This window comes from Narcine bancroftii, chromosome 2, assembly GCF_036971445.1.
Source record: "Narcine bancroftii isolate sNarBan1 chromosome 2, sNarBan1.hap1, whole genome shotgun sequence".
Classification (NCBI taxonomy): domain Eukaryota; kingdom Metazoa; phylum Chordata; class Chondrichthyes; order Torpediniformes; family Narcinidae; genus Narcine; species Narcine bancroftii.
The window spans coordinates 296,719,038-296,745,716 of NC_091470.1; the positions used below are offsets into that span (position 1 = coordinate 296,719,038).

The following is a 26,679-nucleotide window of genomic DNA, read 5'->3' on the forward strand; positions in this document are numbered from 1 at the left end:
GTGATTTGGAATAGTACTGCTCCTAGCCCCACTGGTGAAGCATCCATGGCTGGTGTAACTTTTTTACTAGGGCATAGTGGATCAGCACCTTATTTGTTGATGTTAGTATTTCCTTTAGTTGATTGACTATGTTTTTAGATTCTGCGCTCCAATACCATGTTTGATCTTTCTTGAGTAATTGGTTCAGTGGGCTCCATAGTGTAGACATATTAGGGACATGTTTTCTGTAGTGATTAACAAGTCCTAGGAAGGACTGTAATTCCAATTTATTGGTTGGGTATGGGCCCTTGTGAATGGCTTCTGTTCCTGCTGGTATGTTACTGAGGGGCGCATGAAGACACATTTGTCCTATCATAATCCTATATTACCCTGTTGTAGTTTGGTTAAAACCTTTTCAGGATTTTATAAGTGTTCACTGTCGTTTGGGCCCTTGATGATGATATCATCTCGGTAACACCCAACTGAGATTCCATGAAGTCATTTGTTCATTGTTGCTTGAGAAATCACAGGTGTTGCTGAAATTCCGTAAGGCCCGTGTGTAGGTGAATAGTCCCAGATGGGGATTGATTGTCACATATTCCTTTGATTTTTTTTTGTCCAATTCTATTTGATGATATGCTTGTGACAAATCTAGATTTGTGAAATTTTGCCCTCCGTTTAGTGCTTGGAACAATTCTTCTGCCTTGGACATTGGGTGTTTGAGTATTCTGAGTGATGGATTGATGGCAATTTTGTAATTGCCGCAAATGTGAATTTCATAATTTGGTTGTCATATGGGTATAATGGATGCTACCCAATCGCTGTATTGTATTGGTTATAATATGCCTTCACGTTTTAGTCTGTTTAATTCAGCCTCAATTTTTCCTATCATCGAAAATGGGACTGTTCTGGCTTTGAAGAAATTTGGTTCTGCGTTATCCTTTAATTGCAGTTTGGCTTGAACACCCTGATTTTCCCTAGTTTGCGTTGGAAAGGGACTGTGTGGTTGTTGAGGATGTGGTCAAGTTCTGGCTGGGAGGTGTCCGCATGGTTTACATTTAGTATTGAACCGATTTTCAGCCAGCCTAGGGGAAAGAGTTGTAGCTAGTTTCTTCTGAAAAGTGCAGGTCCCTGGGTATCTACGATATAGTGAGAGTGTTTTTGGTTCCTGTTGTTTGTATTGTACTTGTTCCGTACTTTTTCCAAACACTTTGATTCTGTCTCCTGCAACAGATCTTAAGAGTAATTTCAGTTGTTTTTAAATCGGGTGGCATGGTAGCAAGTGTTCCTCTACATGCAACAGCAGTAGGGGCACCTCTGCCTATGTCTAATGCCATCTTCAGGGGGGGGTGTCCATTTATTTTTTAGCTGTATAAAGATTACTGAGCTTCCTCCATTTATTTTTTGAATGTGTAATATCTGAGGAGCTGAAATTTCAGGAGCTTGAAGGTCAGTCATTGCTAGGTTGCCTCTCTCTCTCTCTCTCTGGAATTGTTTTAACTTTAGCTGTCTGTTTATTTGCAGGCCACCTGCACTTTAGAAGCAGACATTTAGCTTTGATATGTTTTGCAATGGATGCATTTAGAATTTTTGAAGAAACAGTTGGTTGTATTTCCTACAACGTAAGCATTGTTGGCGGGAAGACCTCCCAACCAGCAGATCTGGTTGACCCACATCCAAGTTTTTAATCTGCCTTTTCAGAGCTGCAGGCAGTTCTGTATGCAATCTGTAAAGTAACGTCTTCATCCATTCCTAATAATTTTTGCCTTGCTTGGCAATTTGCCAGCCTCATCACTAATCTGTTTCAGTGCCCGATTTAGAAACTGCTCAAAATGATAGTGCTCCGCCAGTTTGTGCAACGATGCCAAGTATTCACTTACTGTTTCTCCTAGTCCTAGTCTCCTTTCATAGAATCATTGGCTTTATGTCATAATTGGTGGTTGGGGGCTTAAAAGGTTCCTTAGAGCTGTGCATAATTCATTGAATGTCTTCATCCCTGGATCCTCTAGGGACAGCAAGATCTTAAGGAGGTCGAATATTTTGCTGCCCATTATACTGAGGATGTAGGCACATTTGCAGTTTACTGGACCTTCCACAATATTGTGGACCACGCAGCAATGGTTTAAACGATTCTACATAGTTATCCCAACTTTCTTCTACTTCACTGAATTCCCTGAACTCTCCCTCCGCCATCTTGGCGCACTTTCATCATTTGGCAGAAATTTGTTGGGGTTGTTAGTTGTTCTCTACCTTTCTTCTGTTGTTTTCTTTCTCATGGTTGTTGCATGGAGTATGTGCAGGTTTTGTTTCATTACTCGTCACCACTGTTGTGTATGCACTCACACAATTAAGACTCTGAGTCGTGATGCTTTCTCATCCTTTACTTCTATTAGACTAACATGGCTACTGACACACAGGGTTTTTTTAAATATATATATATATATATATATATATATATACACACACACATGGAAGGGTGACATCATGATGTGGGGGGTCATGATGTCCAGTAGAGGGCGTTCTTATACCCAAGAAATGTGGCAAATGGAAATATTCCAATCTGCTCCTATTTACGAGCATGCCTCAAAATCTTTGTGCCTGAATATTCTCTAAAGTTAGTTTAATATGACAAATATTACAAAAAAAGTTATAGCAGGGCAAATCATTGACAACTTATTGAACATTCTTTGAAAAACTAACATATGCTATGGATACAAGAGAACCAAAGATGTACCATACTGTTCAGATGATTTGATACAGTGTCATATTAAAGACTGGAAAATAAAACTTTAAAATGCAGGAAGTAAAATGTTGACTTGGATAGAAACTCAAGGTGGAGTCGATTTAGTGGGCATACAGCAGATGAGAGTTCAATCTATTATCACCTCAAAGCAATATATTCATACTCTTAAACAAGTTAGTCCATCAGTGTTCTCAACCTTTTTCTTTCCACTCACTTTAAGTAATCCCTATGCCATTGGTGCTGAGATCAGTAAGGGATTGCTGAAGGTGGTACGTGAGTGGGATGGGACGGTTGAGAATCACTTCTCTAGACCCAATTGTTACTGAAATATTTTGCTTGAAAAATATGGTCATTGGCCCATTTCCTTTGGAGTTATCAAACCAAATCCATGAGGTACAATTAAAACAGTGGTTTTCAAACTTTTTCTTTCCACCCACATGCCACCTTCAGCAATCCCCTACTAATCACAGAGCACCTATGGCATTGGGAACACTTAAAGTGATGTGAGTGGAAAGAAATAGGTTGAGAACCAGTGGTCTATCAGATATAAAACACAAGGAATGATTTTATAATTGAAAACTTCTCATTAGGCCGAATTAAACTCAAACTGATCTGTCCTTTAGGTGAAAAGTTACAGAAGGTGGAATGGTGATATTTATAGAAGCAATTTACAGGTGTCATCACTTCCAGAAAATGAAATACAATAAAATCCCACCTAACCTCATTAGTTAGGCACAAGTCTTAGTTACTTATATTTTTTTCAAGCAAAAAAATCCTAGTCCCTTTAACTTCCTTCCCCATGTTCTCCATCTCAGCATTTTCCATTGACTGCGTATTCTCTGTGACGCTGGCCTTGTGTATTCGTATATCTATATACACACACACCGCAGTCCAGGTGTTCTCTCCACAGATGTTTCCTGAACCTGGTTTTCAGGGGATTTCGCCTTCGTTTCCGATTTCCAACATGTCATTGCGGCGGATCGGCCTGAGACACGCACAACGCCCGCTCCCCTCGCCCCGTGACGTCAGCGCCAAGGAAGGCTGCCGCTCGAGGGGCTCCCGGCACCCCGGGAAGGCCCACAGCCATTGCCAACCCCGCCGCTGGGAGAGGGGTGGGGGAGTGCGTCATCCACCCATTCTCCCTCCATGCTCTTCAACCCCTCCTGACCGACAAATATTACTTTATTTAGAAAATGGGGCCGATGCTGGTATCAAAAGAACCTGGCCTCACCTGAGTTGAAATGAAGGGGTTTGGAGGCGCAAGGCGACGCTGAACCTTCTTCCTCTCACTCCGACTTCTCGTGACGTGCCCGAAAGGAAGCGCGTCACGGCAACAGCTGACGCGCTCACGCTACTCCGGGGACGGTTGCCGGGCAACCAGTAGGTGAGGCCAAAGTGGGGGTCGGCGGAAAAGTGGAGACTTGGGTCGGTTGACCAGGGGACGCCAGCTCAGTGATTCATGCAACAACCACAGAAAAGCAATTTCATCCGAGTCTTCGGCTGCTCTTCTCTTTGTGCAAAGATTTCCCAATCACCGTCTGAGTCTCGGTATTAGTTATTACCAGGCGCTTATGAGTCATAGAGGCCACAATTTCCACGTAAAAAACTCATCTGATCATGACCGCATAGTTGTTTTGCATTTGTTGAATTTGCTCTGGTCTTCTGACTCAGCAAAAACAATTGTGAAGACCCCCTAGAGCTTTAGGTCCTGCCACAGTAAGTAGCATTGCAATCTTCCATGTATCCAATTTGTTATCAATTCCAATCACTTGCAGGTACAGCTTCCACTTGTGGTCGACATTTACAGTCCATTTTACAGTTAGGAGTTTATAAACTCTCCATATTTTCTCTGCTGTTATCTTCTGTACTCACTGGACACTGTGGTATTTCTTTCACTCCTGTGCTCACCAGCTCACTCCTGGTGTTTCTTCCACTCCTTATACCATGTCTTCTTCTTTGGCTTGGCTTCGCGGACGAAGATTTAGGGAGGGGGTAAATGTCCACGTCAGCTGCAGGCTCGTTTGTGGCTGACAAGTCCGATGAGGGACAGGCAGACACGGTTGCAAGGGAAAATTGGTTGGTTGGGGTTGGGTGTTGGGTTTTTCCTCCTTTGTCTTTTGTCAGTGAGGTGGGTTCTGCGGTCTTCTTCAAAGGAGGTTGCTGCCCGCCGAACTGTGAGGCGCCAAGATGCACGGTTTGAGCCGATATCAGCCCACTGGCGGTGGTCAATGTGGCTGGCACCAAGAGATTTCTTTAGGCAGTCCTTGTACCTCTTCTTTGGTGTACTGTTTATTTTATTACAATAAAGAAACTTGGGTTCTTTTTAAACAACTAGGTTTATTAACTAAAGCAAACAGCATTAAGACGGAACATATACAGGCTGGTACTCCTGTGGAGGCATCCATCTTGAATCTACCCAAGATGCAACAGTATTTCCTAGATGCCACACTCTCTGACTCCTCTTCATGGTAGTACACTATCACTACACACTCTATTTTACATTCATCACCTTCTCTACTATACCCCGAATACACATTCTGCTGAGGCCCCAATAATCAAGTCTCTCATAGGTGGCAGTGGTGTGTCATTTGTTCTTTTTTGGCTTGGCTTCGCGGACAAAGATTTATGGAGGGGTAATGTCCACGTCAGCTGCAGGCTCGTTTGTGGCTGACAAGTCCATGCGGGACAGGCAGACACGGTTGCAGCGGTTGCAAGAGAAAATTGGTTGGTTGGGTTTGGGTGTTGGGTTTTTCCTCCTTTGTCTTTTGTCAGTAAGGTGGGCTCTGCGGTCTTCTTCAAAGGAGGTTGCTGCCCGCCGAACTGTGAGGCGCCAAGATGCACGGTTTGAGGCACCAAGAGATTTCTTTAGGCAGTCCTTGTACCTCTTCTTTGGTGCACCTCTGTCTCGATGGCCAGTGGAGAGCTCGCCATATAACACGATCTTGGGAAGGTGATGGTCCTCCATTCTGGAGACGTGACCTACCCAGTGCAGTTGGATCTTCAGCAGCGTGGATTCGATACTGTCGGCCTCTGCCATCTCGAGTACTTCGATGTTGGAGATGAAGGCGCTCCAATGAATGTTGAGGATGGAGCGGAGACAACGCTGGTGGAAGCATTCTAGGAGTGTGTCATTTGTACCTCTCTTGAAGCCACAAGGGAGTTCTGGGAAGTGGAAGAGTTGAGACTTCTGCTTATACAATCTGTTGCAAATACTTTTTTAAAATAATATGGGTATGTTAAATTACATTTTGTTGGCAGATAAAAATTGATTTTATCATCACTTCCAGAACTGGAATGTTTTTTGGGTTTTGTGTGGAATGGTGAAACATAAAATATTGGCTGTCTATGGTATCACTTTTTGTTGTTGGCTGTAAGTTTGACATGTAAATATCAGATGGGTTAATTGCTAGATGTTCTAAGTGGTGAGAGCATTTCGGGAAGTAATGGCATCACTTTTTTTCATTACCTGCATCTTCTCATTCTCACTGTCAGTTTATTTTGTGCCTCAGACTCCTGGAACTGGCTGTGTTTGGCTTTGGAAATACTGCTAGAGTGGTTGGGTTCTTAACAACGGTCATCAAATGCTTTTGTCTCCAAGTGGGTTGCAGTGGGAGCATGAAGAGATTGGCAAAGATACCCTCCAGCACATAATCATTATATTTTCTCACAACAGTAGAAAGGTCTTCTTGCAGTTATAGACCAGTCTACAGACCAACAGAGAATGGCAAGCAAAATCTTTCATGTGTGTTTGGCAGTTTTCTGGTAAAATTTTGGGACAAGGTTGAAGAGGTTGGCAATTTGACAACTACTGGGAAAATGTAGACGCCAGATCCAATTAACGATTGCTATATCTCAAATATCCTCCATCATCGCAAATGATTCCCCAATCCTCTTCAATCACAAGCTTAGACGGGTGAAGGAAGTTACTGTTGTACACTTTATGCACTGTGGTAGGTTTGCCCTACCATGAATATAACATTTCGTGTGTACATTTAGGAGTATGTATGTAACGAGGGAGCAGTATAGATGCTCTTGTTCATCATAGTCTTCCTCAAAGCACCACAGTGATGCCTCATGTGGATAGGAAGAACTACAAGATGGAATTTACATGTGGGCACCTCCAAGGTTTGACCAGGTCTAAATTAACAGGCTTTAATTGCTATAAATTTACAGGCATCTCTTACATGCTGTTGGCCCGATTCCAAGGCAGTACTGAGGGAGGGGAATGGGCAGTACTGCCTTTATTAGGAATCCCAAGGGGGAGGAGTTACAGTATCAGGGCAGGCAAACCTGTACAATGCATGTATTTCCGTGTTCCACCATAGTTTGGAAATAGAAAAGTTCAAGAGCTATGTTCAAATTCTAATAAAACTTCCTCAAAGTTGTTATACAATATTCCAAGGTTAAATGATAAAACCCTGGAGAGTGTTGTGGAACACAGAGACTTGAGGGTACAGATATATAGATCCATGAAAGTGTGACTCAAGTGGACAGAGTGATGAAAAAGACATTTAGCACACTTGCCTTCATCAGTCAGCGTAATGAATACAAAACTTCCTCTCCAACAATGGGTTTATGTTTATGTTGTTTATTTTACTCCCTTATGGTGGTGCTTTTCCAAAATGGTTGGGCCATTGATAGTCAAATGAAGGGAAAGTTAAAACCACTCAAATTTTAAAAAGTCATATCAAAATACTGAAATATAAATGTCAGAAACACAAATTCTCACAAATGAGTCTCTTTAAGATCGGTGACACGACAAGCTTTATTCTCAAGTCTGCAGAGTTGGACTCAACCAGCTTCTTGCCAAGTCGAGCCCTGATACATACAGTGCATTGTTTTTTATACAATTTGCTTGTCCTTCAGCATCTCCACTACACTGCTTTAATTGGTTAGTTTTTGCAGAATCATCCTGATTACTGTTAGTCACGCACACCACGATCATTCATGACCTCTGCTCACACCAAATTCTGTTTTTCACTCTTTATCAATCTTTGGCTCCTGCATGTCTCTCTGTAGTTAAATCTGTTGCAAGTCTGTTGTAACATTTTCCAGCTAAACTCTAGTGGTTAGCCCCCTTTTATGGCTAATCATCACATTTTAACTTAAACCCTTTTTAACCCAAATTCTCTATCTATAACAATAAAGATGATATTTTGTACATTAAATTCCATCCTTTTGTATATCACAATGTGGTCTTGTTCCCTCATCAGGGCAAGAATGTAACTTCAATTGTGGTGCAGGTAACACCAATGACAATGCACAATAATTAGTAGGGGCCCATAAATATCCAGAATTTCAATACACTGTCCAGTTTTGTTCCTGGTGATCCACAGCACTGTGCCATTACCAGGACCCCAAAAAGGGTTGAGGAACCAAGGAAGTAATAAATCCTTTATATAATCTGATGTTAAAATATGGTGAGAACCACAGACAGCTATTAAATAAGGGAAGATTATGCAACATCCTGACAAAATGACATTTTATTTGATGATAACAGAGCAGTTACATATTCAGAAAAATAATAGGATTTGCAATTCAAATTTTGGGTTCACACAGAGAACCTGGAGTGTTGTATTTGTGCATTCTACCATTCCTCTTGGGAAGCTTACAATGTTGTTAGATCTCTATGACAGCTCACATCTGCTTCAAAAGAAGTCTCCTTTGTTTGAACAGAGATCATCAGTTACCCATAAATTGTGAAATATGTCAAAGCACAACAGCACTCATCTGGAGCCTAGTTCAGAATAAAAGTAACCATCAACTCTATGGCTGAAGCTCTGCTGCAGAAGGTGTCTTTCAATACAGATTTTGAAAAACTTAGTGTCTTAGTGCATTGTTCTTTGAAGAGTTAGAGATAGGACTGTGCTCTTTTATACTTGTGCCAAATAAGATCCCCAAGAATTAGTTCTACATCTCCCTCCTCAAAATTTTTTGGGAAATGTAGGGCCCTCTCCTTTTGCTACAGTTATGCAATATGTTCAGTTGAAGTGTCCATGGAAAGTAGTATTATATAAAAAAAACGTTATGCATTCAAAAACAATTAACAATTTGCTACTCTATTTTTTTGAATATTTTATTTATAGTTTTTCGACACAATCGGCCAACAATTCTCAATATCGTTATCAATGATATCCACATTAATTACATTTTGTATTTATTAATTCCTTATAGTCTTCTCATTGGAGTTTGAATGTTTCTTTTATTAATCCCTTCACTCCCCCCCCCCCCCACTGACATTAAACATTTAACAGCAAACTAATTATACTTACACACAATGACTCACAACAAAGTATAAAATTTATATTTGGGGATTTATGGGTTAGTCATGTCACAGCAGTCAGCACGCAGGCTGCATTCCCTTTTCATAGCTTTCCCTGGGAATAGGATGGACCCCTCCATTCCCTCACCAATAGAGGAGCGAATTGGAAAGGCAGAGCAGGGCGGTGAGGCCCAGTGGTTCACACTACAACTGCACCCCTATGTAGTTTAATAGGGCTGCCAGACTTTCAAGCAAGTACCATATTGCTTCCTTAGGTTGTAGTTAATTTTCTCCAGGTGAACACAGTTCTACATTTTGATGTTCCAATGTTCAATGCTCAAGTAGGGGTTGGACTTCCAGGTAACTGGTATGCACTTCCCAGCCACCACCAATGGTATCATAACAAATTGAGTTTTAAATTTGGATAGCTTCATTATGTCTTACGTCCATTGTTTTTGTGGTGATATGTAATTACAGCACTAGGACACCAGGAGTCATCCCGGTGACCTTGTATATAAAGCAGTCCAGAGCTACAGTCTAGCCTTCCAGGTTCATCTTGCAGAGAGACAAGACCTCTTAGTGAACATATTAGTTTATTAAAGCTGTCTTATACGCACTGCTGGTGTGGTTATTGTCAGTACAATTTAATAAACTAATATTATAGCTACTAGGATGGAAGCTGCTTCGGCTCCAACATGTGTTCCCGACCACCTGGAGACTCTTCCTGAGGAATGGAATCCGGGGACAACCAGCACACATGTGCATCCGAGGACAGAGATGGCGAGGGATCGCTGTACTGGAATCGTGGTGGAATGCGGGGAAGACCACATAAGTACAATAGGGCAGGTAAGAAATGACCAAGAGCTCTGCCTGCCCGTGAGTTCTCCTGTACAGGTGCCGCCAACCCTAAACCCCAGTCCGATCAGAAAGGGGCCACTGCAAGCGCAGGTGGAAGGATCTCCATAAGTCGTGCTCCTGATCTCCATGTATGTGCAGAATTCCCAACCACTACAGAGCCAGCTACCGTTACTCCCCCTGCAACAGTTTCCCCAGTACCACGGAGACCAAACGCTATTGCTGGGATCCCCCCCCCTAAGCCCGCCAGAGACTCAGCCAACAGCCCAAGCACCCAGGTTACTCCTCCAGCAGACACAAGCCCCACAGAGGCTCTACCAGCAGCTCCCAGTACCCCAGGGTCTGCCCTGGCTACACCTAGACCCAGAGACCACGTGGAAACCGGGAATGACCCCTGAGATTCCCCCACATTACCTAAGGGACCAGAGACTGCGGCTTAGCCATGTGCTGTGACCAAACAGGCTGGAACTCGACCCCAGAAATCCTGGAGGCGGCATGCACTTCAGCCGCTGGCAGAGATGCTTTCTGAATTACATGGAGGGTGCTGAAGCATTGGATAAAGAGCTACTAATGCTGCTGTTAGTGCTGCTGGGAGACCACCATTACTCCCTTATATACAGGATTCCAGGTACTACCAAGAGGCAATGAGTACTTTACAGAGGCATTACATTAAGGGGCATAGTGAACTCCACACCTGGTACAGACTCATGACCAGGTCACAACAAGTTGGGGAGTCTGCCAGAGACTTTACCTTGTGTGTGTCTGATTCTGTCTCACAGTGCACCACAGCAGCATACTTTTCTTTTTGTAGGGCTAGAGAGTCCAACAGTGTGACATTTGCCCCAGCCCCAGGGTCCTGTGAATACTCCTCCAATTCTTTCCTGGTGCTTTCTACAGCTTCTGCAATAGACTGCCTCATCTAGCCCCACCATTTATTTTCGATGCCTCGTCTCAGTGGATCATATGCCCGCAACAATTCTGTCCCTAATAAGGTCCTCCGCTTACTCCTGGGCTGATACTGCTTTAAAGTTGCAGCCTTTCGGGAGGCCGTCGCAGGCTTATATCCTGTAGGGTGATTGACACCTGACCGGGAGGGGCTTGATCCATTCAGGCCAACTGATTCACAGCCGGCCAGATGTTGTCCTGTCCCCTTACACTCCTGCAGGTACAGAGGTTGCCCCCTGCAGTAGACCGGTGGTGTACCACCACAGCTGCTTCACAGGAATCCACACCAGCAGCAGGAAACCTTGAGGGTCCCAAGTGCTTTTTCTGTGGACAAAGAAAGCACCCCAGAGCCCTCTGCCCTGCCAGAGAAAATGTCTGTTCCAACTTTGGAAAACGTAGGCATAGGAAGAAGAATGCCATGTGCAGCTGGTCATCTTGGAGAAATGCTAGAGCAGAGGACACAGTCTTCAGGAGACAAAACGCAGACTCACTTCCCTTCGCATGAATCAGGCGAGTCCACACAATTTATCTGACGCCACTGTGTGCATCAAAATTAACGATGTGAGGGTAAGTTGCTTAATAGATAGTGGAAGCACTGAAAGTTTTATTGACCAGGGGTTAGTCAACCACCTAGCCCTCCCCACACACCCGAGTGAGCTCCAGATCCTGTTTGCAGCCAGGAGCCTTGCAGCTGAGGTAAAATAGTTTTGCAGGGTTACTCTAGAAATCCAGGGCACTAAATATGAAGGGTTCAAATTACTAGTATTCCCTCACTTGTGTGCCCTGGTATTATTGGGGTTAGATTTTCAGTGCCAGTTAGAAAGCATTACAATAGTGCAAAACGGGCTTCACCCCTCACTATGCCTTACGTAGAAACAACACTGCAGCCTGTCTGTCCTGAACATAGAACCCCTTCTGCTGTTCACATTTCTAACCCCAGAATGCACACCAATACCTACAAAGAGCAGTAGGTACAGCCTGAGGGACAGAGCCTTCATTAGGACAGAGGTCCACTGGCTACTACAGGAGGGTATCATAGAGCAGAGCACCAGCCCCTGGAGAGCCCAGATGGTTGTAAAGTCAGGAGAAAAACTGCGCATGGTAGTACAGATAATCAACAAATTTACACAACTTGATGCCTACCCCCTGCCCTGCATAGCACACATGGTCAACAACATTGCGCAGTATAAGGTGTTCTCCACTATAGACCTGAAGGCAGCATACCACCAACTGCCCACTAGAAACAGCGATCGCATTTACTCGGCATTTGAGGCAGACGGCAGGCTGTATCAATTTCTGTGACTCCCCTTCAGTGTCACCAATGGAGTGTCCCTGTTTCAGAGAGAAATGGACCAATTAAAAGCGGTGTTCCCCTACTTAGACAACGTGACAATCTGTGGCCACACTCAGGAGGATCATGACACGAATTTAAAATGCTTCTTCCAGGCAGCCGAGGAAAGGAACCTAATATACAACAGGGGCAAATGTGTCTTTAGCGCCAGGAAGTTGCCAGTCCTGGGCTAGGTAGTGCAGAACGGGAAAATCAGCCCAGACCTTACCCGTATGCACCCTCTCCTAGACCTCTCAGTGCCACACACGCTGAAAGCACTAAAAAAGTATTTAGGACTGTTCGCTTACTATGCTCAATGGGTCCCCAACTATGCCGACAGGGCTCACCCAGTTTTCCCACTGTGCACAGCAGCCACCAGAGCATTCAGGGGCATTAGGGACCATATTGCTAAACCTACCATGCGGTCCATAGATGAGTCAATCCCATTTCAAGTAGAAACAGATGCATCCAATATGGCTCTGGCAGCCACCCTAAACCAAGACGGATGACCGCTGGCCTTTTTCTCGCGAACTCTATAGGGATCAGAGGTAAGATACTCAGCAGTAGAAAAGGAAGACCTAGCCATTGTGGAAGCAGTAAGGCACTGGCAACATTATCTGGCGTGCAAACACTTCACCCTCGTCACGGACCAATGGTCTGTGGCTTTTATGTTCGATAACCAGAACAGGGGGAGAATTAAGAACGACGAAACCCTGCGCTGACGGATAGAATTGTCTACATTTAACTATCACTTTCTATACCGCCCGGGGAAACTCAATGTGCCCCAGGACACACTGTCCAGAGGCACTTGTGCCATCCTTAACCACACGTCCCAGTTGCAGAGCTTGCACAATGAGCTGGGCCACCCGGGGGGGGGGGGGTTGGGGGGGGGGGGTCACTAGACTGTTTCACTTCATTAAAACCCAAAACCTCCCATTTTCGGTAGAGGAAGTGAGGTCAGTGAACAAGAGCTGCCCCATCTGTGCGGAATGCAAACCGCAATTTTACCGGCCAGACAAAGCCACCCTGATAAAAGCTACCAAACCTTTCTAGCGCCTCAGCCTCGATTTTAAAGGCCCACTCCAGCCCAATAATAGAAATGTCTATTTCCTAAACATGGTAGATGAATATTCCCATTTCCCCTTCGCAATCTCGTGTTCTGATATATCAGCAGCCACTGTTATAAAATGCCTCCAACCCATCTTCAGCATATTTGGGTACCCAAACTACATACACACAGACGGGTGCTGCATTTATGAGCGCAGAAGTACAGCAGTACCTGCACGAGAGAGGGATTGCTACCAGCCGCACTACAAGTTACAATCCCAGGGGGAATGGACGTCGAAAGGGAAAATCCCACTATCTGGAAAACAGTCCTCTTGACCTTAGAAGCAAAAGACCTGCCTGTTATAGATGGCAAGTTTTGCCAGAGGCCCTACACTCTATACGTTCTTTGTTGTGTACTGCCACTAACATGACCGTATCTTTTCTTTCACAAGGAAAGCCACAACGGGCACAGTGTTGCCTAAATGGATGATGACACCAGGACCTGTTCTCCTCCGGAAGCACTGCAGACCCCACAAAGTGGACCCGCTGGTGGATCAAGTGGAGTTGAGGCACGCGAACCCTCAGTACGCCTTCGTCACATTCCCAGATGGAAGAGAAGACTTGGTGGCCACCAGGGATCTTGCGCCGGCCAGATACGTGAGCAATGTGGAGGAAACACAAATGATCAACAAGGACGCAGCAGCAGTCTCTAGAACAGACGTCCATCGAGTCACCCCAGAGGACTAGACCACCCACCCCTGGGTACGCCCGCCCCACAAAATATCACCACCCTAGACTCGGTGGCAGGACCTAATCCCATGCAAGAGGATCCCCAGCCCACACGGCCACATGACCAACCAGTACTTCCCCCTCCCACACCTCCACCAAGAAAGGCCGAAAGGCAGACCACACTCCCCATCCCTATACCACTACCAAGGAGGTCCAGAAGGCAATGGAAGCCACAAAAAATTTTGGACTTATGAACTTACAAACAAGGGAAGGAGGACGGGGGTGGGGGGCGTTGGAATAACAATTTTTTTTAAAGGGGGGGTGAATGTGGTGATATGTAATTACACCACTAGGTCACCAGGGGTCATCCCGGTGACCTTGTATATAAAGCAATCCAGGGCTACAGTGACGCCTTCCAGGTTCGTCTTGCAGAGAGACAAGACCTCTTTTAGTGTACATATTAGTTTATTAAAGCTGTCTTATACTCGCACTGCTGGTGTGGTTATTGTCAGTACAGTGTTTCCCAACAGGAAGAGCTCTGAGTCCTGTAGGAATTCTTTGCCTATGATTTTTTTTTTCCAGAGCTTGGCCCAATTCCACCCAAAAATCTTACCTTGGCACATGTCCAGGTTGCATGCACAAAAGTTTGCTACTCCATTATTGTCACCAACACAAGCTTCAGAAGTTAACTGAAACTGCCTTCCCAATAAAGGTAAAATTTGTTATTTTCTCTTTAAGAAGTATAAGTGCTGATAAACTTTGCCTATTTCACAATTTGTGGATCACTGAAATGGAGAACAGAGCACCCAGCAGAACCCAATATGGTCACAAGAGAGTGGGTGAACTCTATACAGACTTCCTGGATTGTTAGAATTGAATCCAAATCACTGGAGCTGCTCGATGACTGCACTATCTGCAACATTACCACAGGGTGTGACCCATCAAATTTTTCTTGAGATAACATAAAGATAATGACAAAAAAATTAAATGAACCTGAGGAAACAAAAATTGCTGAACATGAAGAATGTATTGAAGTAGAATCTCTTTTAAAAGGGAATTTACTGCTTCATAAAATTAATGTTAAAAACCATAAAGAGTGCAAGTATCTCCTGTTGGTTCATGTTAGAAAAACTATTATTAGAAGAAACTTGTGTTGTTAATAAGTTTATTGTCTTGTTACTTCTATGATTCTACAGAAAGACTGTTCAAAGTCAACTGATTTGAACCTTTCCAGGTCCCTCAAACATTTTTTAACTGTTCAAAAAGTGACATCTTAAGATTTTTAAAGGAAAACTCTTAAAGGAGTAATCTTTGTTTAATGCATTGTTAACAGCCACAACAGCAGCACTCTAAATTGTTAATTGACAAATTTTGGCCTACATTGCACATTCATCTGTTCACAGGAAAAAAAATTTAAAAAGATATACTTAACACTTTTTTTTAAACTTTAATTACCATGGAATTGTTATAACTGTGGTTAGCATTCAAATAAAAAGCATTATTAGATTTAAGTAAGTAACTACACATGTAGTTATTTATTTATGCCAAATTTCAGTTTTCCATGAGCATACACAACAGTTATTTCAGACAATAGCGAAACTTAACATCATGGACTGGCTGAAGAATTCCAAACCCAGCCCTTGAATTATTAATAGGTGGAGTGGGTGCTGAGGGATCAAGCAGTTCCATGTCAAAATAACACAATAGTAAAGACAAAAACTGCTTAATCTCATTGATAGCAAACAAGCGACCAGGACACATACTGACACCAGAGCCAAATGGCAAAAGATAGTTCTTTAGCTTTCTACCATTCTTGTAGAATGTGGTCTTTTCTTTTCCATTTTCATCCAAAAATCTGTCATATTTGAATTCCTGAAAGAACAGGAATGGTACTTTCAGTTCATTTAAAAATTATCAAATGGAAAATCAACATTTCCCAATATTTTAAAGACATAATGAATCCCCCAGTTACAATTTTCTAATAGTTAGAAGATTGTTGTGTTGTCATGATACAAGATAGTACTGTATAAATGTGAAATGTTTTATCAAACTAAAATTGGACATAGGCTAGATGCGTATGATTCTACAGTCACAAAATATTTTAAATAGCAGCTGATATGAAAATTAAAACAATACAATTACACCAGTTGGATCACTTAATCTTAAACATGAATGAATGAAGTAGGTTTTCTATTATGGCATTCTAAATTTAAAGAAAATATATCTCTTAGATTCAACTTCAAAGATGTACTCCCAACTTGACAAAAATGTGTTTTTCATCCTTCTTCCTTCCTTGTAAGACTCTCAAGAATAATGATGAGTTGAGCTTGAGAAATTGGGAGAGGTGGTTGATAGGAAGAGGAAATTAAATATACTGTAGTATGAAGAGGTGACAAGAAGAAAACAGAAAGGAATCTCTTCAGCAGATATATGCAGGAAACAACACTTCAGCCTTACGTGTTGCAAATATGCAAGAATCTTATTATCAAAGATATCAATAATCGAAAAATTAATTTTAGTCCATTAAGAATCAGATTAGTGAAGTGAGCATAGAAAATTCTATGTGCCACAACATCCTAACCAAGTTGGTTAAGACCTGTGAATCAGAATTAGCCCGTCATTTCGGAGTGCTATTACATTGAATCTTAACAATGTGAAAAACTATCTTGATACCTACAAAATAACAAGTCTAATTATTTTTCAGTCTCTTGTCAAGCATCAGCAAACTGATGAAATTATCACACATCAACAACAGAGACACTTCAATAATCTGTTCATACTTCCATCAGAAACACTCACCTCCATTGTTCACTGTAATAGAATCATAGAGTGATACAGCACTCAAATAGGCTCTTTCGACACTGAGTCCACGTTGACTATCAACTATTTATATCAATCCTATTTTGTTTAATTTTCCTCCATTCTCATCAGCTCATCCTGAATTCTACCACTCATCTATATACTAGGGGAAATTACAGTGGCCAATTTTGGGATGCAAGAGAAATCAAGGATCCTGAGGAGACCAACGTCATCACGACAAGAATATACAAATTCCACTCAGACAATACCCAAAGTCAGGATTGAACCAAGAACACATGGGCCACGAAGCAGCGGGTCATAGAACACTACATCACAGAAACAGCCCTTATAGTCTGTGCTAAACTATTTTTCTGTCTAGTTCCACTGATCTGCATCTGAACCATATCCCTCCATACCAATCTCAACCATGTACCCGTCCAAATTATTCTAAAATATCAAAATTGAGCCTACATTCACCAATTCAGCTAACACTCTCTGTAAAAATAAGTTCCTTTAAGCTTCCTCATACCCTTGTTACGAGTCTAGGGGTATGATTCTCGCTTGGGGTGTGAGAGATCCCGGGTTCAAATCCCGGTCGAGCCCCCATAATATGTTATGAGCCCAAAGGACCCCAAAACCCAACAAAACAGACATTCACCAAGATAAGTGGTTTTTAAAACAAAAGTTATTTTTAATCAACTTTAAACATGAAAATAGAATCAAACTTTAACTTAACTCAACACCTAATTAACCCAAATTAACCCCCTTCTAATTCTAAGCGCACATATATGTAATGTGTGTGTAAATTTAAGAAAAGTTCTTTGGTTCACAGTTCAATCTCACTTCTTCCAAGTTCTCTGGATGCAGGCAATTCTTACACTGTGCACAGAATTTAACATGTATAAAGTTCACCAGGCTTTGGTGCTTGAAAGGTCAATGTTTACCACTCAGGAAGGTTCTTGTAGGGTTTACGGAGAGAAATTTGTTGTTCCAGGATTTCCACAATTGAGGTACCACCATTAGTCACCTCAATGTCTTGCTGATGAAACTTGCCCCATCAGGCTTTTCCAGATGGTAACCTTTCTTTCAGGTTACGACAGAGCTCTTTTTGTTCTTCTTATTCAAGAGAAACATCAGACAGATAGCATTTCCAGGCATCCACTGCTTTGGAACTTTTCATCAGTTTCAACCAGCTCTTCCTGGCTTGCACTGTTCAGCTGCTTTTCAGTGTCACACACGCACAAGCTGACTCTCTCTCTCTCTAACTCTGACTTACAGCAAGCCCATGTGACTCTCTCACTTGCAACCCCCCCCCCTCACCCCACCTTCTTCAGCAAACAACAGAAGTTATCCTTCTGCTCAAGTTGATGTCTTAGATAAACAAAACCCAAGAGTGACCTTCCTGTGAGCACTTTGCAGAACTATACTTGTAGTCAGCCTGTCTCCTATTCCAAACAATGGTCTTTTCATTTCATGATGTACTTCAATTCACACCTATTTGTGAATGTGCATAACATTCTCCAGAGATCCTGCAATGTTACTTGAATATGAATTCTTCAGTTTTTCAAATAAGATGTGTTTTAAAATGTGTGTATGTATGTAACCTACTCTAATTTTACCAAATTCCTCCCAAATATTACCAAATTCTCCCAAATATTTATCCATTACACCTTCAACCCATGTCCTTTGGTTTGTATCTCTCCTAACCTCAGTGAAAAATGCCAACTTGCATTTACTCTATCAATACACATCAAAATTTTATAGACCTCTATCAAATCTCCACTCATTCTTCTGTGCTCAAGGAAATAAAGCCCTAACCTGTTTAACCTTTTCCTGTAATTCAGGTTTTGAAGACCTGCCAATATCCATGTAAATCACAACTGGGGTCTTTCAATCTTATTCAAAATCAGAATTTATTGACATTCATGAAATTTGTTGTTTTGCAGCAACATCACATTGAAAACATTTATATAAACCATTTTATATATTAAAAAAAAAAGTAAGGCAGTATCTGACTCAGGAATCTGATGGCAGAGGGAAATAAGCTTTCCTTATGCTGCTTCAGGCTCCTGTACCTTTTTCCTGAAGGTAGCAGAGTGGAGAGGGCATGGCCTCGGTGATGGGGGTCCTTAAGGATAGAGGCTGCTTTCTTAAGATATCACTTCTTATAGATGTCCTCTATGGAGGGAAGACTGGTGCCTGTGAGGTTGCAGGCTGAGTTATAACCCTCTGGAGTTTTTTCTCCTTGTTCTGAGCATTGGCACCTCCTTTCCAGACAATGATGCAATCAGCATCACTTCTAGTAGTTAGGTGACCAAAACTGCACACAATATTCCAAATTTGGCCTCACCAATATCTTTTACAACTTCATCATAATATCCAAACAACTATCCTCAATACTTTGATTTATGAAGGCCAATATGCCAAAATCTCTCTTTCAAGGAATTATGTATTTGTATTCCCAGATCCTTCTGTTCTACCACATCCTACCTTGTTTTGTCCTTCTAAAGTGCAACACCTCACACTTGCCTGTATTAAATGCCATCTGCCATTTTTCAGCCCATTTTACCAGTTGGTCCGGATCCCTCTGAAAGTTTGAAAGCCTTCCTCACTGTCCACTATACTTCTAACCTTTGCGTCATCTGCAAACTTGCTGATCCAATTTATTACATTTTCATCCAGATAACAAACAACAATAGTCCCAGCACAAATTCATGAAGTGCACCACAAATCACAGGCCTTCAGTCAGTCATCCACTACCATTCTCTGGCTTCTCCCATAAAGCCAACGTCTAATTCAATTTATTAACTCAGTATGAACACCAAGCAATTGAACCTTCCTGACTAACCTCTGCAGTGAACTGGGATTCACTGGTAGTGTGTTGTGCTGATGGCTCTGCCCCCATCTGATCACATATAGCCCTGGTTTCCCACCTAAACCCAGAACCCTACTGAAGACTACTGTGAAACCCTACTCATAGTTATAAGCTAATAAAAGCGTTTGTTCTCCCTCCAGTCGTGAGAGCTTTTACTCACATGACAACTTTATTAGCTTATTCCCTCAAGCCAGGTATGCTACTGATAGAACCTCTGTCCCCCGATGTGGCTGAGGAGTTCACATACGGGCTAGACTGCTTCTAGGCCTATCTGAACACAATCAGAGATGTCTTCCAGAATCTAAGGAGGTCCGCACACGTTTCGAGGGTAGGAACGAAAGGGTATGCAGTCATCAGGACTGCTCTACATATGACACTGCCATTGAGGCGTTGAAGGCTAGGTTCCTGAAGTCGCAAAACGAGATCCTAATGAGGCACTGACTCGCTGTATGTTGCCAGCATCCAAGAGAGTCCATTAATGACTACCTGCTGGATCTCTGGACACTTGCCAAGAAGTGCAGGGTCGAAGTGGCTATGGGCTGCTTTCATGAGGAAGAACAGATCCGGGACATTCAGTCACAGGGGTTCACTCGAGATAAATGAGGCAGCGACTGCTCGAGTTGGGAAAGAAGGACCTGGCTAACCACATCGAACTGGACAAATCATTGGGTCAGGCCAAGTTCAAGAATGACGAACTCGAAGCCAGTGAGCTCGCTCACCCAGGTGACCCCTTCCAAGAACCGGCTGCTCCTGCTACCCCTGCACTAACGACTGCCGCTTCCTGAGCTAGGGAGTGCTATCTCTGCGGCAAGAGCCTGCTTGCCTGATCTCACTGCCCGCCTAAGGACACAGTGTGTTCCAGCTGTGCCAAGAAAGAGCATTGAGTGAGGGTTTGCTGTGCAAGGGGAAGTCCGCAGCCTGCACCAATTCCAGCCCCAAGCAGTCTGCCCTGAATTCACCAAAACCCACGTTGCATGATACGCCAACAGAGGGGAGCAGTGAGGAAATGGCATGTGCCACAATCCAAATTCAAACTTAGCATCATCATTGTTGGACGAGGAAGGAGGGCAGAAATCTTGCTGGGCGTAAGGTCAACGCCATCTTACCCATGCAAGGCAACCCAGGATGGTGGGGACCACTCGAGTGAGGAGCATGGAGTCTCCAGGGACCTAGCCTCGATGGTCCTAGATCAGGACAGACCTCACCAGCTCAGCAACTCCATAGTGACTGTGAAGGTAAACAAACATTCCACTAAATGCCTAATCGACACAGGTTCTACCGAAAGCTTCACAGGCTCACGGACTGTGCCAAAATACAACCTAAAGATGTATCCTTCCAATTACCACATATTCCTTGTGTCTCATTCGCATTCTATGCATGATCAACAAAATTGTATAGTACATCTGTTGTTTGTGGGGAGGGGGGGGGGAAATTCTGTAAATTTCGCTTGTATTAACTTGATGAATTGTATGCTCCAGTGTTGTTGGGTTTGGACTTCCTGTGTCACCTTAAAAGCATGATCTTGGAGTATTCTGGTTCCCTCCCCCTTGTAACGGTTCAGAACAGAGGGCCCCTAAAATCAGAGCCCACACAGGCACAGCCATCTTGGCCCAGATCCTGCAGTCACAGGATTTTAAATAAACACCATCAGCTCCTTTAAAAGGCTGTTTAAAGCCTGTATGGAGCCATTGACAGTCATATTGGGCAACAGGACTCTTTAGGATAGCACTGTGTCTCTGTTCCCCACTCTCCCCAAGTCCACACCAGCAGCAATTCTTCTATTACAGAACTCTGCAGTGAACTGGAAATCACTGTCTATGTATTGTTCAGATGGCTGGCTCCTCCCTTGGCTCCTCCCTCACCTACCCCAATATAAACCCTGGTGTTCCCGCCTTACCTCAGATTCACCTGAGGACTATTGTGTCTACCGGGCATTGATTGTAAGCACTCCTCACCTGTCTCTGAGTGCAATCAGCGAAGTTAAAATTTTAATAGCTTAACTTTGAAGCAGGATGGAAGCCCTGTTAAAGCCAGGCATGCTCCAGGTCGACCCTCTGTCCCCTGAGGCCCTAGAGGAATTTGCCTACTCGCTGGAGTGCTTCCAATCCTACCAAGAGGTTTTCAATTCTGATGGTCTCCTGAGATCAGCCTTTCTCTTTCGTCAGCCCCAAGGAGTTCGCTGTCATGAGAGACTATCTTTGGCTTGGCTTCGCGGACGAAGATTTATGGAGGGGGTAAAAGTCCACGTCAGCTGCAGGCTCGTTTGTGGCTGACAAGTCCGATGCGGGACAGGCAGACACGGTTGCAACGGCTGCAGGGGAAAATTGGTTGGTTGGGGTTGGGTGTTGGGTTTTTCCTCCTTTGCCTTTTGTCAGTGAGGTGGGCTCTGCGGTCTTCTTCAAAGGAGGTTGCTGCCCGCCAAACTGTGAGGCGCCAAGATGCACGGTTTGAGGCGATATCAGCCCACTGGCGGTGGTCAATGTGGCAGGCACCAAGAGATTTCTTTAGGCAGTCCTTGTACCTTTTCTTTGGTGCACCTCTGTCACGGTGGCCAGTGGAGAGCTCGCCATATAACACGATCTTGGGAAGGCGATGGTCCTCCATTCTGGAGACGTGACCCATCCAGCGCAGCTGGATCTTCAGCAGCGTGGACTCAATGCTGTCGACCTCTGCCATCTCGAGTACTTCGACGTTAGGGATGAAAGCGCTCCAATGGATGTTGAGGATGGAGCGGAGACAACGCTGGTGGAAGCGTTCTAGGAGCCATAGGTGATGCTGGTAGAGGACCCATGATTCGGAGCCGAACAGGAGTGTGGGTATGACAACGGCTCTGTATACGCTTATCTTTGTGAGGTTTTTCAGTTGGTTGTTTTTCCAGACTCTTTTGTGTAGTCTTCCAAAGGCGCTATTTGCCTTGGCGAGTCTGTTGTCTATCTCATTGTCGATCCTTGCATCTGATGAAATGGTGCAGCCGAGATAGGTAAACTGGTTGACTATACTACATACAAATCAGCCATAGAAGGCTTGAAGGCCTAGAATGATGTGTTGGCGAGGCACCGACTCTCTCAAAATTGGCAGCATTTGAGTGAGTTGCTGGATGATTATGTTCTTGAACGGTAGGCCCTGACCAGAAAATGCCACTACGAAGCGGCCACGGCCCGGGTGAGAGAGGAGGAACAAATCTGGGACACCCACATGGCAGGAGTAAGGTCGAGATACATGAGGCAGTGACTGCTAGAGTTGGGGAAGAAAGACTTGGCCAGCACCCTGGAGCTGGTGAGCAGGCCCAACTGGGAGGTGATGTCCTCATTGGTGAAAGCAGCACCTTTTCAGAGAACCAAGTCATTGGGGAACCGGTGACCCCTGCAGCCCCAGTGCCGACCGCTGCAGACATGTGCAACCAGGGATGCTACTTCTGTGGACAGGCACAGCACCCCTGCGCCCGATGCCCTGCAAAGGACCCTGTGTACTCAGGATGCGGTAAGCGAGAGCATTGGGTGAAGGTCTGCTTGGCTAAAGGGAACACAAACAGGGAAACCGTGTGCACAACCCCCAAATCATTGCTCACCCCATGCCCAAGTCCTGAAGTGCCAGCCCCAGCCTCTCCATGCTGCTCACCTCCAGCATCTTGCTGCACCTCGTGGCAAGACCCACCACCGGAAGTAAAGCATTGGGGTAAGTTACGGCAGCCATATTGCCACACCTCAAGGTAGATGCCACCTAATCCTTCATCGGATCAAGATGGAGGGCGGCCATCTTATCGCACCTCGTGATCGACACAAACTTTTCTGCCCGTGGACCAAGAGGAGGGTGTCAATATAAGCATGGGGAGCGACGGAGTTTCCAGAGCACTGGCATCAGTCGTCCTGGATCAGGCAAGACCTCACCAATTGAATAACTCGACGATGGAGGTGAAGGTAAACAGACATTTAACTGATTGCTTAGTAGACACTGGCTCCACTGAGAGATTTATAAACTCTGCGATGGCTCTGCGGTACAACTTAAGAGTGTACCTGACAGACTATCATATTTTCCTAGCTTCACACTCGCACACTGCAACGATCCAGGGGTACTGCATAGTACATCTAACTGTAAAAGGGGGGAAATTTTGTATGTTCCGATTGTATGTACTGAAGGGTTTGTGTGCTCCTGTGTTGCTGGGCCTGGACTTCCTGTGTCACCTTAAAAATGTTACCATGGAGTACGCTAGCCCTCTCCCTCCAATCACGGTATGGAACAGAAGGTAGCCATATGTGGTCTCTCCACCATAAATATTCATTCTCCCCACCCCCCCCCCCCACCACAACCTGATTTCCGAATGCAAACCAATAGCTAAAAAGAGCAGATGATACAGTGCGTGGGATCGGGAATTTATTAGAGCCGAGACACAGCGACTGCTCAAAGAAAACATCATTGAGGCTAGCAACAGCCCATGGAGAGCCCAGGTGGTAGTCATGAAAGGGGAAGAAAAGTCCAGGCTAGTGATTAACTACAAACAAACAATTAACCATTTCACACTCCTGGACGCATACCCCCTCCCTCGAATTTCAGACTTGGTTAACGGAATTGCACAGTATTGGATCTGAAAGCTGTATACCACCAGTTACCGATCTGTTCTGAGAACCACCTCTACACAGCATTTGAGGCAGATGGATGGCTCTATCAGTTCCGGAGAGTCCCTTTTGGCATCACTAATGGGGTCTCAGTCTTCCAGAGATTGATGGACAAAATGGTCGGTGAGTACCGGTTGAAGGCCACCTTCCCTTATCTCGACAACGTTACCATTTGTGGATACGATCTGGAAGACCATGACACCAACCTCCAGAGGTTTCTCCACACAGCCAAGGCCCTGAATCTCACACACAACTCCAGTAAGTGCGTGTTCCAGATGAAACGTCTGGTGATTCTGGGCTATTTGTTAGAGAATGGCATCATTGGCCCTGACCCTGACCGAATGTGGTGTTAGACCTCCCGATCCTGAAGACCATGAAAGCTTGAAGGAGGTGCCCGGCTTCTTCTCCTACTACACCCAGTGGGTCCCTCATTACATGGATAAGGTCTGCCCCCTCTTAAAAATCCACTTCTTTCCCATTATCAGCTGAAGCTTAGGTGGCTTTCGACTATGTTTGGAACTACATCGCAAAGGCCACCATGCATGCGGTGGAAGAGAATCCACCCTTCCAGGTGGAAAGCAATGGCAGAAAATGTACACTTGAAACTGACTAATCAGTGGCATTTATATTTAATAATGTAAAAAGGGGCAAAGTAAAGAATGATAAAATCGCTAGGTGGAGGATTGAACTCTCCACCTACAATTATGACATAGCATACAGGCCAGGTACACTCAATGTCAAGAGGTAGCTGTGTCTCTGCACACACCAGCCAGTTGCAGTCACTGAACAATGAGTTTTGCCACCCAGGCATCACCCTCATGGCTCATTTCATCAATGCACACAACCTGCCCTGCTCTATTGAGGACATCAGGTACATGACCAGGTCCTGCCAGGTCTGCGCAGAGTGCAAGCCGCCCTTCTACCGTCCTGACAAAGTGCACCTGATAAAGGCATCCCGCTCCTTCGAGCAATTCAGTTTCGATTTCAAGGGTCCCCTCCCTCTACCAATGTAAACATGTACTTTCATCAACGAGTACTCACATTTTCCATTCATCATCCCCTGCCCAGACATGACCACCACCAGGGTCATCAGGGCCTTGTACTCCATTTTCACCCTATTTGGGTATCCCCAGGATCATCATTTATGAGCGAAGAGCTATGCCAGTGCCTGCTCGTAAGAGATATTGCCTCAAGCAGGACATCTAGCTACAATCCCCAACGGAATGGAAAAATTGAAAAAAGAGAACGCAACTGTATGGAAGGCCATGAAATTGGCTGTCCAGTCGAAAGGCCTTTCAGACTCAAGCTGACAAGAAGTCCTACTCCCTAATACTAAACATAAGATCATCCTCTTTCACCACCAGTACATACACTTGAACTGTAGTATATACTTTACACAGATAGATTGAAATAACTCAGGCCCAGCTGCACTATCATTATGAGTATCATTAACTTTATGGGAATACCATTAAATTCAAGGCCCTATCCAAGTCATACATTATCAGAATCATAATTTATTGTCATGAATGTTTTGTGAAATATGTTGTTTTGTGGCACCATCACAGTGCAAACATTATATAAGCCACCTTTCAAAATAAATAAAAATAGTGCAAGAAAAAGAAAAAGACTAAGTAAGGCAGAATCTGTGGTTCATTGTTCATTCAGGAATCTGATGGCAGAGGGGAAGAAGCTGTCCTTGTGCCACTGAGTGGCCATTTTAGGCTCTTGCACCTTTTTCCTGATGGTATCAGATCATGTCTCAGACATATATTGACATTCCTTCATTGTAGCTGGCAAGATATCCTAGCATTTCAAACTTATTATTACCATGTAACTACCATCACAATAAAGATTACATTGGCTCAAGGCAAATATATCAGGGACCTAGAGTTTGAATAATATTGCATTAATTGGTATCAAGAAAACCTGGACAGGCTAAGTTCTTTTCACCACAAGAAGACTCCACAATGATTTATGTCTTTAAAATCATGAAAGGTTGAAAAAAGTAGATATGTAAATTTGGTGGGGTGGGGGGGGGGGTGTGTGGGGTGAGGTTGGGATAATGGTAGTGTGGAGTCCAAAATATAAACGTAAAAAAGAATCCAGTAAAATTTCTTTACTTCAAGAACCCAACCTTCCCCAACTCTTTATTCCCCAGACCTCGTGCCGCAACAGAAGGACCAACAGCTCCCCAATGATCCGGGCCACCCTGCCGACAATACGACTGGGGAATTGAGCGAAGGAGCGGTCGCACCCGACAAGCCCGCTGGTGACACCACTCCAGCGACCCCAATCCCGGCACCACGACGGTCACGACCGGATGGTCAGACCCCCTGACCGCTACAGTCCTTAACCTACCCCTTCCTTTCATTCTCTCCCTCGTTTTTTTGGGTTTTTTTTCCAGGGTCAGTTCTCCAAGAAGGGGTGAATGTGATAGTACAGATCTATCACCAATGTATATAGTGTATATAGTTACTGTATCTAGACTGTGCTTACAGCGAT

The 26,679-nt window shown here is 44.1% G+C and overlaps 2 protein-coding genes and 1 long non-coding RNA gene across 4 annotated transcripts in view; 1 reads left to right on the forward strand and 2 right to left on the reverse strand.

The window, feature by feature from the left end:
* sdcbp (syndecan binding protein (syntenin)) overlaps positions 1–4,217 on the reverse strand; it is a 38,749-nt gene extending 34,532 nt beyond the window's left edge. The window contains exon 1 of one of the 2 annotated variants that reach the window (XM_069921439.1): positions 3,954–4,217. The gene's annotated coding sequence lies outside the window, so the exon portion shown is untranslated. The remainder of the gene's footprint in view (positions 1–3,953) is intronic. The other variant, XM_069921438.1, reaches the window with a different exon arrangement.
* On the forward strand, positions 3,733–14,380 carry LOC138755452 (uncharacterized). Its single transcript, XR_011352304.1, has 3 exons — positions 3,733–4,438; positions 8,399–9,830; positions 13,614–14,380. It is a non-coding gene; the product is annotated as an uncharacterized lncRNA (long non-coding RNA).
* Positions 8,188–26,679, reverse strand: part of LOC138755450 (cytochrome P450 7A1-like) — a 55,647-nt gene continuing 37,155 nt past the window's right edge. The window contains exon 6 of the mRNA XM_069921437.1: positions 8,188–15,762. Coding sequence (XP_069777538.1) covers positions 15,469–15,762 — 294 coding nt within the window. The 3' untranslated portion in view covers positions 8,188–15,468. The remainder of the gene's footprint in view (positions 15,763–26,679) is intronic.